Source organism: Pempheris klunzingeri, chromosome 21 (genome assembly GCF_042242105.1).
Source record: "Pempheris klunzingeri isolate RE-2024b chromosome 21, fPemKlu1.hap1, whole genome shotgun sequence".
NCBI lineage: Eukaryota > Metazoa > Chordata > Actinopteri > Acropomatiformes > Pempheridae > Pempheris > Pempheris klunzingeri.
Genome location: NC_092032.1, coordinates 18771269 through 18785625, shown reverse-complemented (window position 1 = coordinate 18785625; position 14357 = coordinate 18771269). Strand labels below are relative to the sequence as shown.

The window sequence follows — 14357 nt, the reverse complement described above, 5'->3', positions numbered from 1 at the left end:
TACAGTCACACAAATTATATGTGACTTGTAAAAGAACTGGCTAGATATAGATAGCAAATAAAACCATTGAAGGTGTATTCATTCCTTAATTAGCCTCTACCTTTACTCCACAAGTATCAGCCTTCTTTGGAGCCAGTTGCTAAAAAATGTGAGCGTGGTTTATATAACCTGTCCTATAATACCTTTCATGAAAACTCAGCATAATGTAGAGAATTTCTGCAGCACTAATTCCATCATTACGAGAACAGACACATCTCATACTCACCAATCTTCTGCTCTGACCTTATCTGCATTTTTTTGCATATTTGCATCCAACATTGCGATATCTGACTGTGAAGTCTTCCCATACAGCTGTGACACGTACGTTTTGATACTTATATATATTTTTTTTTATCTCTGAGTTCTTCATCCTTAATCTTTCCGTTCCTAATTCCTGTTTTCATTCTTATTCTAATTGATATTCTTTACTGCACACTGGCTTTTATGACACAGCCTCCAGAGTACGCCACCCTGCTTTCACAGCACATATAGAGGGAGCATGGGAAAAATTCAAACCTTTGAATCTTTGACATTTTTAAAACAGACATACTGCTCTAATTAACTCTTAAATTACAGTCAGCTCTATTTTCTTTTGATCTGTGATAAGTTACTGTTCTAAAATGCGTCACTTCCTGCAGATGTTTCATATTTAGGGTCTACAGGGAACGGAGAGGGATTATAGCGTTTGCTACAGCTGGATTTATGAACACGACATGTACACTTAAACCAAGTGTTGAGTTTCCGGATCAGAAAACCGGGAGACTTGTCACAAATTTGATGAAATATACTTACAACAGCAAGAAAAATAAGATTAAAGGCCTGTCTGATATTGGCTGGTTTCAGTTAAATAAAGGCCCCAGTCGTGTTTTGAGAATTTACGGTATTCAAGTGCTACCAGGGTCAGAAACAAACCCCAGCCACCCGCCAATCCTGGGTGAGCAGACGGCGACTGTTACGGTGCTCTGCAAAAACCCCGTCTTTCACTTCAGCACACAACACTCGGGTTAGTATCAACTTCGAAAAATTCAATTTGGTGGACAGAACAACAGGAATGTTTGCTTCTCGTCTCGCTGCACTTACTGAACTCTGTGGCGATGACGGAGATGTTGTGCCAGGCGTTCTCTTCTCTGTCCAGCTCCCTGAGGATGAACACTGACCCGTTCCCTGCATGGATGTTGAACACTCTGTCCATGTCCGTGCGCCGATCAATAGTGTACCTGCACAAAGCACACACAGCTTCTAAACACGTGCACTCGCTCCATGTGGATGTACGTTGTTGGCTGGGTGAGGGATACAGGGTACAGTCACACTCCCAGAGATTTCAGGTATGAACCAGCGTAAAAAGGGTCACATTTACTGGTGAGTCTCAGTTAAATTGACATTCTGCGTGGTTAGAGGGGTTCCAGCAGGCAGGAGGGACTCAAAACAAGTCTGACTAAGCATGATGAACCTCTCTGCACTCTGCCATTATTCAGTTTCTTTGCTATTCATACCACATGAGAATGTATTTGGGAAAAAAAGATGAATTTTAGTATCAATCCAGGCAGCGGTTTGCCCTCAGAAGAAAGGCCAACTTTGTTGAGGAGAACAAAATTGGTTTTCACCTGCACAAATGAGCCAAACTACAGGAGTTAATAAACTGCTTCTAAACATGTTCAGACTTTTGTTAAAAGCCCATTTTATACAAATCACTCACAAAAACATATTTTCGCAATTACCCTTTGTGTTGTCTAATCATGCAGATTGTTTACGTCCCCAACTTTAGACATCTCCTCCTCTCAAGTATCCGCCGGCACACACACAGCAGGACGCTGCTGCCACTCTCACACTGACTGACAGGGCTTTGACGGATCTTCTCAACTGCATTAGGGGCAACCTTTGAATGAACTTCATGATTTTTAAATGACTGTGAAATTCCCAAAATGAGCAGCTTATGTTCTCATCTCTGCTCGCTTAATTTCTCTTGTCTTAATGCATTTCTTGTTGCTTTCACATGGAAGTCGAACGCACGAGTATCTTGAACTGTGGTCAAAGTTAGGGGGGTGAAATTGAGATTTCTCTAGATGCCACAGTTGCTGAAGACGGTGCAGACAGAGATTTAAGAACGAGACAACAGGCCTCTCACGCAAACAGGTGGCAGCAGGAATATCAGAGAAACATGTGCACATAAAGCCAAAGTGATCCGCATGACTAGAGACAATTAGAGGTCAGTAAAACGGAACATTTGTTATTGGACGGACCCTTTAACATATATGGCATCTTCCTTGGTGCTAACAGTCTTGAATACTCTGCCCTGATGGATTTATGTAAGTGTCTGCAGCCCCCCCCCCCCCCCCCCCCCCCCCCCACACACACACACACACACACACACTCAAACGAGCCAACAGGTTATCCAGTCGTGTTGTTTTTCTCTGCTTCTAGACGACTGCGATACATCAGTGTGATTAATGGAGTAGCAGGCATCAGGAGGGCCAGCGTAAGAAGGAGGAGACCCCCGAGGGGAGACTATGAACTCGGGCTCTCAATGCACCGCCGCACCGCTCTCTCCGAGCAACCCTTCCCACCCACCCCCCTACTTCCTCAACCTCCAATCCCCAACCCCTCCCTGCTGCCTCTCCTCCATCAACCATTTTAGTGTCTTTATCTAAACACTCCCTCCTCATCTCAGCCTGCCTCCCCTCCTCTCCTACCACCTCGTCCGCCCGACAGTAACTCTAACCTCGTTAAATCTGCGTCGGCCACGGGCTTTACTAATTGCTTTTCTAATATTCCCAATAATTCAGCTGGCTGGGTCTAACCCTTCCCCTGATTAATGGCAGAGAGATAACAGCGCGCCTCGTCCTGACCGGGCATCCAAAGTGCTGCACTCAGCAGGCAGGCAGGCAGCTGGCTGGATGGGAGGCCGGGCAGAAGGACATGGAGGGTTACAGAAATGTTAGTGATCAGCGGGTTGGGACATACATCCTCTCCCCTCACAATAGAGGCTACGTGACCGGCTGGCTTGCCATGGTATTTTCAGAGGACATTCTTTAAGAGCACGAGTCAGTGGGCATCCAGTGTAAGTGTTTAATTGGGGATTTGCAGGTCTAAAGATGTCTAGTTTGACTTGGGTTACATTTTTTTTTAGGCTTTCAGGTTACATATAATTGCTTTTTCAACATTTAAATGACTATTTTTGTAAAGCAAGTCCAAGCAACACTTTGAAATCTGTTCATGCAAATGTGGTTAAAACTGTTGAATGGAACCCAGACTAAAAAACCTAATAAAATAATCTCATCTCAAGATCCATTTGGTAGCTACTCTGACTCTATCGCATGATGAAGTTTGCCTGTAGTTCTACAAGTTAAAATGTCCATTTCTTAACTGCTTGTTCATGCATATTGACTACGGTTGAAACACATATTTAAAGCTCCTAAACAGACCTCAAGAAACAACTTTGACCCTCAAATTTACCCAGTTTAATACAAATCATTTTCAAATTACATTCAACACTTAACTTACTGGACACATTTGTGTATGAACATGTGTGTTTATAGTTTTAAACCTGATGAAAGATGAATGTTCAGTGTCTTCATTCTTTAAATGTAATGCCAAACTATTTAAAAGTTTCTTTTAATGTTTTTCCCAAAGTCTGCCTTTTAATCTGAAGACTGGAAAACAGCATTTAAAATATCACAGCACTAAAATGCTTAATTAAAACCAGGACTAGACATTAAAGTGTTTTAAGAGGTGGCAGCTTTTTGTCCATGCTATCAGACACACTTGCTTACTGAGGGATTTGTGTATCCATGCCTAAAAGTGCACGTGTCTGCATGTGTTGTGGCGGCCCGCGCACTAATAAAGATAACCGTCTTGGTGACTTCCTCATGCCAGGCAGCCCCCGGGCTTCCAGTGCCTCCTCCTTCTCCTCCACCACGCGGCTTTAAATGCCACGGGGTAGCTACCTCCTTGATGATGGGCGATAAAAGAGAATGATATCATATTTGACACCTGCAATAAAGTGGTGGAACTTCAACCTTGAGAGCCAACTCCCTTAGTGCATCGTAAAAATGAAAAAGTCTTTGAGACAGAGTGGAAGGCGAAGCCCCACAACCCCACTGCCATTACTTCCAGCTAATAGAATACTTGCATAATTTTGTACCTCCATGAACTAAGTTGTTTAAGTTCACATGTCAGTATTTAGTAGCACTTGGTATGTCTAACACTACTGCGTGTCTCTCCACTAACGCTGCATTATGTATTTTAATGTTGTGTTTATGTTTATGGTGAAGAAAATTTAAGGACAAACATCCACTTAACACCTTTGGAGCTTTTAAGTTAATATTTAAATAATTCCGTTAATGGGAGCTCATATACTGCTTGAATATGGTGATAAGTAATAAGTTTTGTATATAAATAGTTCCTCCTAAGTGGTCCAAGAGCAGTGCAATGGATTAAAGGGCATCTACAGAGAGATTTGAAAGGTACATTTCACAATTATGAAGCTGAAAATCTGTGATAAAATATTCTTAACTCAAGGTTCGCTCAGTATCTCCTCCTTGAGATTTCAGCCATATCCCATTGCCTTATTCATTATTGTGTAAAATACAGAGAATCTGCAAATTCTTAATAGTAAAGGGTTTTACTGTAACCACATTTTCATACAATAACTCCAGCGGTCTAGGCTTAAATCGATCTACTGGAGAGTCCATGACATGAAGAAGTTTAAGAATGTGAATATCACAACAAAGTTATTTTGAGCCAAAGTATGAATGTTAAGTGTGATCTAACCACTGGTGTATAATTAAACTACCACACACTCCTATTTGATCTATTTTACCATCAAAGATTTTGACCTAAAATGACTCAAAATGGTTTTTATCCCCTCGGCTGACACAGAAGGTTCCTCTATATAATCTGTGTAACTTGATAGTAACTCCATAGTTAAAGCATCAAAGTTGATCATCAGTTGATCATTTACATTTTTTGCTTAACCATCTAAACTACTAATCACAAATATACTACATTACACATATACTACTACATATAACATCTTTGACCATCTTAAAATGCATAATGCATGTACAGTTTAACATTTTTAGATCTATTTTTTTTTCTGTCGTTGCCTGTTCACAGTATGAAATTAAAATTCAAATCAGTCTGCACTTAAAACTGTATTACCATGCATTGGTAATGTCATTATAAATAATTAAAGAAGCAAAGTAGAGACAAAAACTTATTTAATTTAAAACTTTTAAACCAACATGGATAGGTCCTAAAGGTGCTAAAGCTAGTGAGCAAAGAGTCTTAAAGTAATATATTATATATCACATGTAATTGGACTGAAATATGAAAACACAGACGTGGACTTTTAAGATGTGACGTGTGCAGTTTAGTACCTGATGAGACTGTTCTTGTCGTCAGGATCAGAGGCGCTGACGGAGCCGATAACGGTGTTCCTCAGGGCGTCTTCTTTGACCTCCATGACGTAGCTGGCGCGCTCGAACACTGGCGGCTCGTCCACGTCCTCCACGATGATCTTGATGGTGGCTTCGTCCCTGAAGGGGCCCACGGAGAAGAAGCGAGGGTTGACGTGGACATTCTCCACCTGAACACGGAGGCTGTACTGACGCTTCCTCTCAAAGTCCAGAGGCTGAAAAAACAGCAGGAAGATGTGTGAGTAGGATGTTTGACACACTTTACCTTAACATATTTCATTTTCTCGTATTAAAATGGAAATTCCACTGTGACTTTTTTGCTCTAATCATAGCTTTTGTCCCCTAATGTTTACTTTTAAACATTCATTTCTATGCAGCAACACATTCAGCTCTTGATTCTGAAAAACTAATATCCATTCAGAGCATCCTGCCACATTCAATTTCAGGTCAGATTGGGATTTTATTCATTAAACTGACAACCTTTTCCAGAGAATCGTCTAATGAGTGCGTGTGGAGGGGCTCAAAGCCTTGTTCAAGGACACTAACAAGATTGTTGATAGACACACGTGGGCTGCTGCACAGATCAGGCGTGTGCTCTTCTGGACTTGTAAAAGCCTTTCACTAACTGCTACAGCATCCTGAATAATGTGACTGATGTGGCATTTTGGTGGAAAACATGACAATAACATGGTTATGTGCAAAAAAGTGGTGTTTCTTGTTTAACCAGGCGTTGTATAGATTAGACCAATAATGAAGTTTCAGGTTCCACTGTGACTCCCATCTCTTCTGCAGTCATTGAGTTTTAACACTGCCAGACCCAAAGGTGTCCTGAGGGCGTCCATGAGGTCTTCAACACCCCACCTTTGGAAGAATTTCTCAATTTCTGGTCCAAGTTCAAGACGTCCGTCGTGTTGCTGGCTGCTAGGAGCTGTGGTCGCGGGTTAAAATGAAGTTTGAGCTGGACGGGCTGATTGGTGCAGCGTCAGCACTGATGTGAATGATGTACTGAACCGTTGTGGTGAAGAGGAAGCAGAGCGGAAGGCAAAGATTTCGTTTAACCAGTCGATGTACATTCCAACCCCTCACCTATGCTCATGAACTTTGGGTAGTGACTGGAAGAAGAAAAATCGTGGATACAAGCCGCCGAAATGAGTTTCCTTTGTAGGGAGGTTGGACTCTGAGTGACTTAGAGACGGGGTGAGGAGGTGCTCCTTCGCGTTGAAAGGAGCTAGTTGAGGTGGCTCAGGCATTTGATTAGGATGCCTCCTTGGTGCCTCCTCTTGTAGGTTTACCGGGCAACTAGGAGAAGACTCGGCGGTAGACACAGGACTCACTGGAGAGATTACATTTCTCTCCGGGTCTGAGAACGCCTTGGGATCCCCCAAGAGGTGCTGCAGAGCGCTGCTGGGGAGACGGACGTCTGGAATACCCTGCTTTGCCTTGTGCCACCGCGACCCGCCCCAGATAAACAGAAGGAAATGGATGGATGTAGTATTAATAGCATTTTTTTTCTTCTCCTCTTTGTTTCTGTTTCTGCAGGCAGTAACAAAAAGACGTGCTTATACTTTTCAACTGATCCCTGCCACACTGAATCACAGCTGTCTTTGGATGTTTTCTGGGTGACACCTGCTCATTGGGCTTTTGTTTTTTCATTGAATGAAGAGATCAGTATATCAGATTAGTATAAAAGCGACAGAGAAACTAATGCATGGTGTTCCATTTAACGTAATGCAGGAAAATACTGATTGTAAATCAGAAAAAAGTACAGGAGCATCAAGGTTGTACACATTTCTCTGAATCTTTTTTAATACGGATAATTCGAAAAAGATTAAAAAGAAACGAGACAAAGAAAATAAAATAATATCATGACTATCAAGGACACATCTGTTGAGCACCACAACTTCTATGTTTATATTTTAGGTATTTTGTTCACATTGAATAGACGGTAAAGCATTATGTTAAATTACTAATAGATATGGGGGCTGCACACATATTTCTGAATTGTCAAATGAGAAAAAAATATATAACTATGTCTAAACTACACTGTAGTCCATAGTTAGCTTCATGTTGTGGTTGTTGCTTTTACCAGTAGATATGTTTCTAAAGTAGGGCTGTAATGGTACATGTGTTTGTTCCAGAAACGTTCTGGTGTTGGTCGTCTGGTCCTGTTCTGCTCTGAACAGATGCAGTGATGTGTTCTCTACCTGCAGAACTTAATATAATATAAGAAAAAAACCATGACAGTTCATTGAATCTCAGTTCAAGCTGGGACTGTTGCACCGACCTAATGTGCTGCTAATGTGAACACAATTACAGAGTTCAAGCGCAGTTCATTTTCTTCTATGCTGCACCTTTAATGGAGGTTTATGTTGTTATGTCTTGTAAATCGTTGAGTTGAAGTTATTTATTTGAGTTTGGTGGGTTATTTGTGTACTGTAGGAACATAAAGACCTTTTCTGTTGGTATACTGGCTTCATTTTACCCATTTGTTTACTTAAAAGGAAGCTGATTTGTTTTCTGTTTTGTATGTATGATACCCTAAAATCCTGCATCTACTGTACACTGCTCTGACATCCCATAATGTATGGACCACTCACAATGATTAGTAGCCTGATTCCTCACCACTGCCAGTGTTTTCTGTCACAGAGCGTTGTAGCACAGGTTGGCGGCGTGCTTTTGCTTTTATGTTCCTTTTCTGAACTTTTGAAGTTGTAGCCACTGAAGGTATCCCCTTATTGATGGAAATAATTGGGTAGCGGTGTATTTTAATGAATGTGCGCCCAGCGTTGAGCAGGAGCAGCAGGATCAGAGTGAGCTTCCTCGCAGGCTGCCTACTGTACATATGAAAGGATGCTGGGTCTGTGGTCGCTGGAAACAGCCAATGAAAGCTTGAAAAATCCACATGGAATGAGCCGTTTTCTGAAGCCATGAATAATAACATAATATGAGTCAGTGATTTGCGCCGTTTCTTGTTAGGGCGAGGGGGAGGTTGGGGGGTGCGCACGTCCACCGGAGGAATATGTTGCTTTGAAGGAGTGGTACAAGCGGTGATGGGACACACTCCCACTTGACAAGCCCATTTCATTAGTAGGTTCAGAATTAGGGCATGCTTACTCCCCACAAAACTCCTGCTCCTGCACACATCCACTACAGCCCTGCTGCGGCTACAAAAGGCAATTATGTCATCCTCCACTTAATGATGGCATGATGGAGGCGATCGATTGAAGGCTGCAGAGAGGGCGCTTGATAAGGCAACTGCCAGATTCTGTTGAATACATCAGAAACACACCACAGCACTCCGCTGAATGCTGCGATCCATACTGAGCATCAATATTTCTGCTTTGGTCTCAGCTGAGAGGAAGAATGAATCTCACTCAAAACACATGTACCGGGAGTACGGGCAAGTGTAAGTTGAAATCTAATAACTGTCCATCCTCTGGCTGTCAGAGCTTATGGAAATAAAAAGTTTCTATTACTTTTTCTTTACTGAGTGCAGCTCATTGTGCTGTTTCCCCTTATTTGGCCAAAAGAGAGGCTCATTCACAAGGCTGCATGTGAAGACGAGGGTCCTCAAACAGCCCAAACAAAACCAAAAAACACCCCGTAACATAAAACAAACTGCACAAATTCTGTTTCCTACATTTAGTTATATTGATCTGACAATTAATACATGACAATGTGTCCATTACTGTTGCAGGACTTGAAATCAGTTATGTTTTTCTAATATAAACAGGATGCTTCAACTTATAGTACTAAAGATTTTCATGTAATCAGTTTCTGATGCGATTTATTTATTTCTACACTGTTTTTTCAGTAATCCATCCAGTGCTGGATTCATGGATGGCTGGTTGGATGGTTGGACGGTTGGATGGATAACACGCAGGAGGAATTCACAGGAAACGTGTGCTGCTGCTTCACGTTTAAGGTTTTCAACTGGCAAAACACTGGGTGGCTTTTATTGTGAACGAGTCACCGGAATGCAATTGTCAGTGCGGTTAGCGCTTACTGTGATCTTTCATCAAAAATATGTCTACAAAACAAGACACTGTCATTTTTGGGATTTTTTTGACAGCGGATCAGTTTTGAATTTTGCAGAATAACAGAAAACGATGGAGGAGCCACAGTGAGCTGTTAGATGAAGAGCTGCAGGCGACAGGCTGCACATCTCCAGCTCTTCAGCAAGATGACTAACTCCACCATACCCTGCTGTTGTGTGGAAAGCTTTTTGCGTAATGTGCAGCATGAAATCAGCTCATCGCATGAAGGACATACTCTATTATTGAGTGACTTCTTTTATAAAATGCCTACTTACTTACTGAACAGTAGACAGATACACCAATCACTCTTCTGTTGTATTTCTGAGAAAGCAGCTATCCAACAAGTGTTTGCTGTAGTTTTGGCTCCAAATCAACCAGGACTAGCGTAACTTCCATGTCTTATGTTTGTTTGATGTTCAGTTCGAGCACACTTTTAGGACAAGATTGGACAAAGTCTACATGCTCAGCAAGTTAGCTAAGCAGCAGCAGCAGCAGCTTCGGCCCTCCATCTGTATTTACACAGCGTGCGTTCAGGCACAGTATTGAGTGTGCGTGTAGCGCAAGTGAAATGCGGGCTGTTCCGCAGCCTGTGTAGACAGCTGTATTGATTGGAATAGAAGTGTATCTGTTCCTTCAGACGCACATGAGACAGACAACTAAAAATGTAGACAAGCCTTTGTACAGGCTTCCTCTGAGGCAGCGTGAGGCCCCAACAAGCTCAACCAATCACAGAGTGAAGGCAGCCTGACCGGTGAACCCCGGGACAAAGGAACAACAAAGAGCTCGCTGTTGCCCACAGAGCTTACTGCTGGAGTAGCTTCAATGTAAATGAGCATATCAACATTTTCATCAAGTAACGGTCAGAGGACACTGATTAGGGAGGTTTTAGTGGGTAAATCAAACTGAAACTGTTCAAATTTTGAAAAGAAAACTACACAGGGTCCTATTAACTCCTCATCAAACACCAGCAGACAGTCCCTGACCTTCCTTAGCACAATGACGCCATCCTGCGTGCTCCTGTTGGTGGAGATATCAAACATGCCGGGACCGTCGCTCCCGATGATCCTGTAGTCCATCTCTGCGTTCTCGCCGATGTCGGCGTCCATGGCCCGGATCAGTCCCACCGTAGAGCCAAGCTCGATGGACTCGGGCACTCTAAACTCGTACAGGGCTGGAAGGAGAAAATGTTATCTTTGTGATTTGGTGGTCGTGTGAAAGGAGGAATTAGCTAAAGCATCGTTGCGGAGATGTACAGAAAAAGACAGAAGAGAGGAAGCAGAGGGAGAGAAGGAGGCTCAGGAGTCAGACTGAGTGTGTGAGCACAGCAATAATGGCCGAGGTCACGTCCTTGGTGATTCTTTTCATGTCCATTTCCAGCTTTTCAGATAAATATGCAATTCACTTAACTGATGAATCAATGCTTCTTATAAGATTTTATCAAAATTAAAAGCTTAATCGAAAAGCATTAAAGACGTGAAATGCACCCTGAGATCCATAAAAAAAAAAAAAAAATCTCATCCACTAGCCAAAAAGAGACAACACCACCCCTGACATCCACCGGGTGTCATAACCTGGAGTATTTTTTATGACCCTGTTAGTGAAAAGAGAGAGTGTGAGCGGGTGAGTCACAGAGCAAGAATACAAGAGAGCGAGTCAGGGAGAGAGTGAGTCAGAGCCAATCAGAGAGCAGCAATTCAAGAGCCAGCCAGGGAAGTGTGTGAAAAGGAGAAAGCGAGTGGGAGATTTAGTGCTGCAACATTTGTAGATCAGCTGTAGAGCAGACATTTCATATGCGCTAAAACATATTTCATTTCCAAAACAGACATTTGGCCTTTCACGTTAAGTATTGACTCACTACATGAAGTTTAGGATGTAACATAAATTCTGGGCCAATTTGCTCAACATAAATTAATTGCTTCGTCTTCTTCCGTTTTTCTCTGTTTTTTTTTTATTCTGTAAGATGATTTCCTGGTTTGAGGCCGATAAATTGATGGCTGCCTGTCGGCCGCGGCGGCCCCAGCTGCATCTCGTATGCTTAAATAAATAGCTGGACTGCAGGAGGGAGCGGGCGTGATATACACACAGCCTGCGGAGACAAACGGCACTGACACACTAATAAAACATGCTGACAGTGTTTTGGCAACGCCTGAGTCGGCAGGTCTCCGTGACGCTGACACTTGCCTCCACAAACACACACACACACACACACACACAGTGAACGCCACGCACCAAGAGAAGGTTTCCCTAGGCTAACAGGTATTTAGCATTGGGTGGAAAAGAAGAGGCATCACTCCGGCAGACAACAATGATATCGCTTCCTGACACTCTACCTCCTCTGGGTGTCCCATTACAATATCTCTTCCTCTTTCTCCCCCTTTCAATCTTCGCCTCTGTCTGTCCCCCCCCCCCCTCCCTCCCTCCCTCTCTCCATCACAGGCTGTCTTTCTGTCCCCCGCATCACTCTTCCTGTTTCTCCCTCTATCTTCCCCTCCTGTCACCTCCCCCATCCCCGTTGTATCCATCTCCCTCCATCCTCTCACTGTTCATTCATTGGTGGAGGGGCTGAGATGACAGCGTCTGTCTCATCCCCCCTGCTCCCAGGCTGGCAGGAAGAGGGAGTGATAAATGGGGGGGGGAGGGAGGAGTGGGGGAGTCCTGCGTTCGTGTGCTTGCGGCGCGTCGGCGGCCGTGCGCACACGTCGGCCACTGTACAGTTTGGCGCTGGCTGTTGCTGATGGGAAACACAACGACACCAGTAATCTGTCAATCTGATCTGGCTGCCTTCGCCGTTTGCCAGATGCACGAGAGGAAGTGAGACGGACGGGAGGGGGAGGGGGTGAGAGAGAAGAAAGGGGAGAGAATGTGTGGGACTGAAAGAGAGTAAGAAGGGAGTAGAACGGAGGGATCGATGATTGATGAGTGAAAGGGAAGAAAAAGGAGGGAAAAAGTGCACCAAGGACAGTTAGAGCACTAAATTGAGAACATTGGTTTTTATGGAGTAAAAGGCAGCAGAAGAAAGACTTAATAGCTGGAGATAGACAAAGAGACTGGAACAGTAGGGAAGATAAAACCCAGTGAATGTACTCTCTTCATTTAATAGGGATTACAGGGCTGATCTGATGCACTTTGCAGGACCCTTCGCTCTGTCATATGGCTCTATATTTAATTATTCGCTGCCTTTAAGAGGACCGCCTTAGTCGCACAAAACCCAGAGCTCCCTGCAATAATCCAAATTCATTTTGAAACTGACACCAGATGGGGGCTGCCTGCCTGCTCACACTGACAAGTGGTTTTCATGAGCTGAGCACTGGTCACTCTGTGTGTGTGTGTGTGTGTGTGTGTGTGTGTGTGTGTCCAGAAGGCTGTACTCACTCTTGGTGAAGCGTGGCGGGTTGTCGTTCACGTCGGAGAGGGTGATGCTGACCGTCGTGGTTCCCGAGAGCCCGCCCATCTGTCCAGCCATGTCTTTAGCCTGAATCACAACCTGGTAGTTCTCTTTGACTTCTCTGTCCATGCCGGGCAGGGCTGTCTTGATCAGGCCTGAGGACAAATGCACAGATCTATAATGACAGTTGATTTTAAGAGAACGTCTACCTGAATCATCCCGTTCTCATGAGAGTCTTTAGTGTATTTATTCTTATTTCAATATGATCATATGATAGTGAACTGAATATCTTTGGGTTGAGAATTGATGATCAGCTCAAACAAGGAATCTGAAGGTGCAACCTTGGGCTCTGGGGAATCATAATGGGCATTCAAGTGTTATTACTGATGTATATATTCCCTCTTACCTTTTTCCATACTATGTATTTATTTTATCTAACTGCACTATATCCGTTGTGGATGTTGCTGTAACAAAGTCCATCCACGACTAATCAACAAATCAAGAAGATAATCATTAGTTCCTGTACTTAAAGAGTTTATTGATGTTAAATCTGGACGAAAACTTGCTGAGAGTTGCTTGCATGTGTATTTGCTCATCGGCCCATTTTGCTCTTCACTCTCTATAACCGAAAGCTGTTTTTGAGGTGTGCGAGGCACAAGAGGACCTCGTTGACCCTTCGGCTGTGGTCAGCGGTGGGCTTCTGCAGCAGCAAACGTGACTTTTGGCCGTGCTGGAACATGAAATCTAAAGAAAAAAAAATAAAACTCTTGAGCCTTGCTATAGGCAGCATGCCCGCTATTTTACAATGTACCACTAGCTTTGAAGGCCATTCACTCTATTCTAACTCTAACATATACAGCACTGAGTACAGCAGCTCTAAATGACCTGAACTCATAGTGTATTCTTCTTTATTGTTACTGTACGGAGTAGGTAGTACAAACATAAAGATGACTGAATGTACAGTATGAACAATATGCAATAAGTGTGTGCAGCTGCAGCAGGACAGGTCAGTGATGTGATTAAGTCATGTAATTAGAATATGTATAGTATGAACAGTGAATATAGTCCACAGTGTAGAGCTGAAAAATGAGTCCATGAATCAACAGAAGGTCAAATGATGACTGTTTTGATAATTGATAGATCCTTTTTTTGCCCTAAAAGACTCCTTCTAGATTCTTGATTGTGGATATTTGCTGCTTCTCTCTGTTTATATACCATGAACAGAATATCTTTAGGTATCTAACTAACTCAGTTAGTTGCAGCACAAATGCAGTGTGTATAGTATGAGGGAATGCAGCTATGATATGTACAATATGATCAGTGCCAATAAACAATATACACATAAATAATATAACACTCTAACAGTCTTTTAAACCATGAAAGTCCGGCAGGTTTGTGTAGAACCTTCCACCCATTTCCACAGGAGAACTGGACTGTGTGCATCTAAAGATCGCCAAGCTCACCTAAAATATTTCTGAA

At 43.0% G+C, this 14357-nt stretch overlaps 1 protein-coding gene across 1 annotated transcript in view; it reads right to left on the bottom strand.

Moving 5' to 3' along the window:
- Window positions 1–14357, bottom strand: part of LOC139220798 (cadherin-6-like) — a 52529-nt gene that overhangs the window by 5642 nt on the left and 32530 nt on the right. Inside the window, exons 5-8 of the mRNA XM_070852647.1 lie at window positions 12866–13033; window positions 10477–10664; window positions 5418–5671; window positions 1120–1256 (exon numbers count right to left, since the gene is read on the bottom strand). Coding sequence (XP_070708748.1) covers window positions 1120–1256; window positions 5418–5671; window positions 10477–10664; window positions 12866–13033 — 747 coding nt within the window. The remainder of the gene's footprint in view (window positions 1–1119; window positions 1257–5417; window positions 5672–10476; window positions 10665–12865; window positions 13034–14357) is intronic.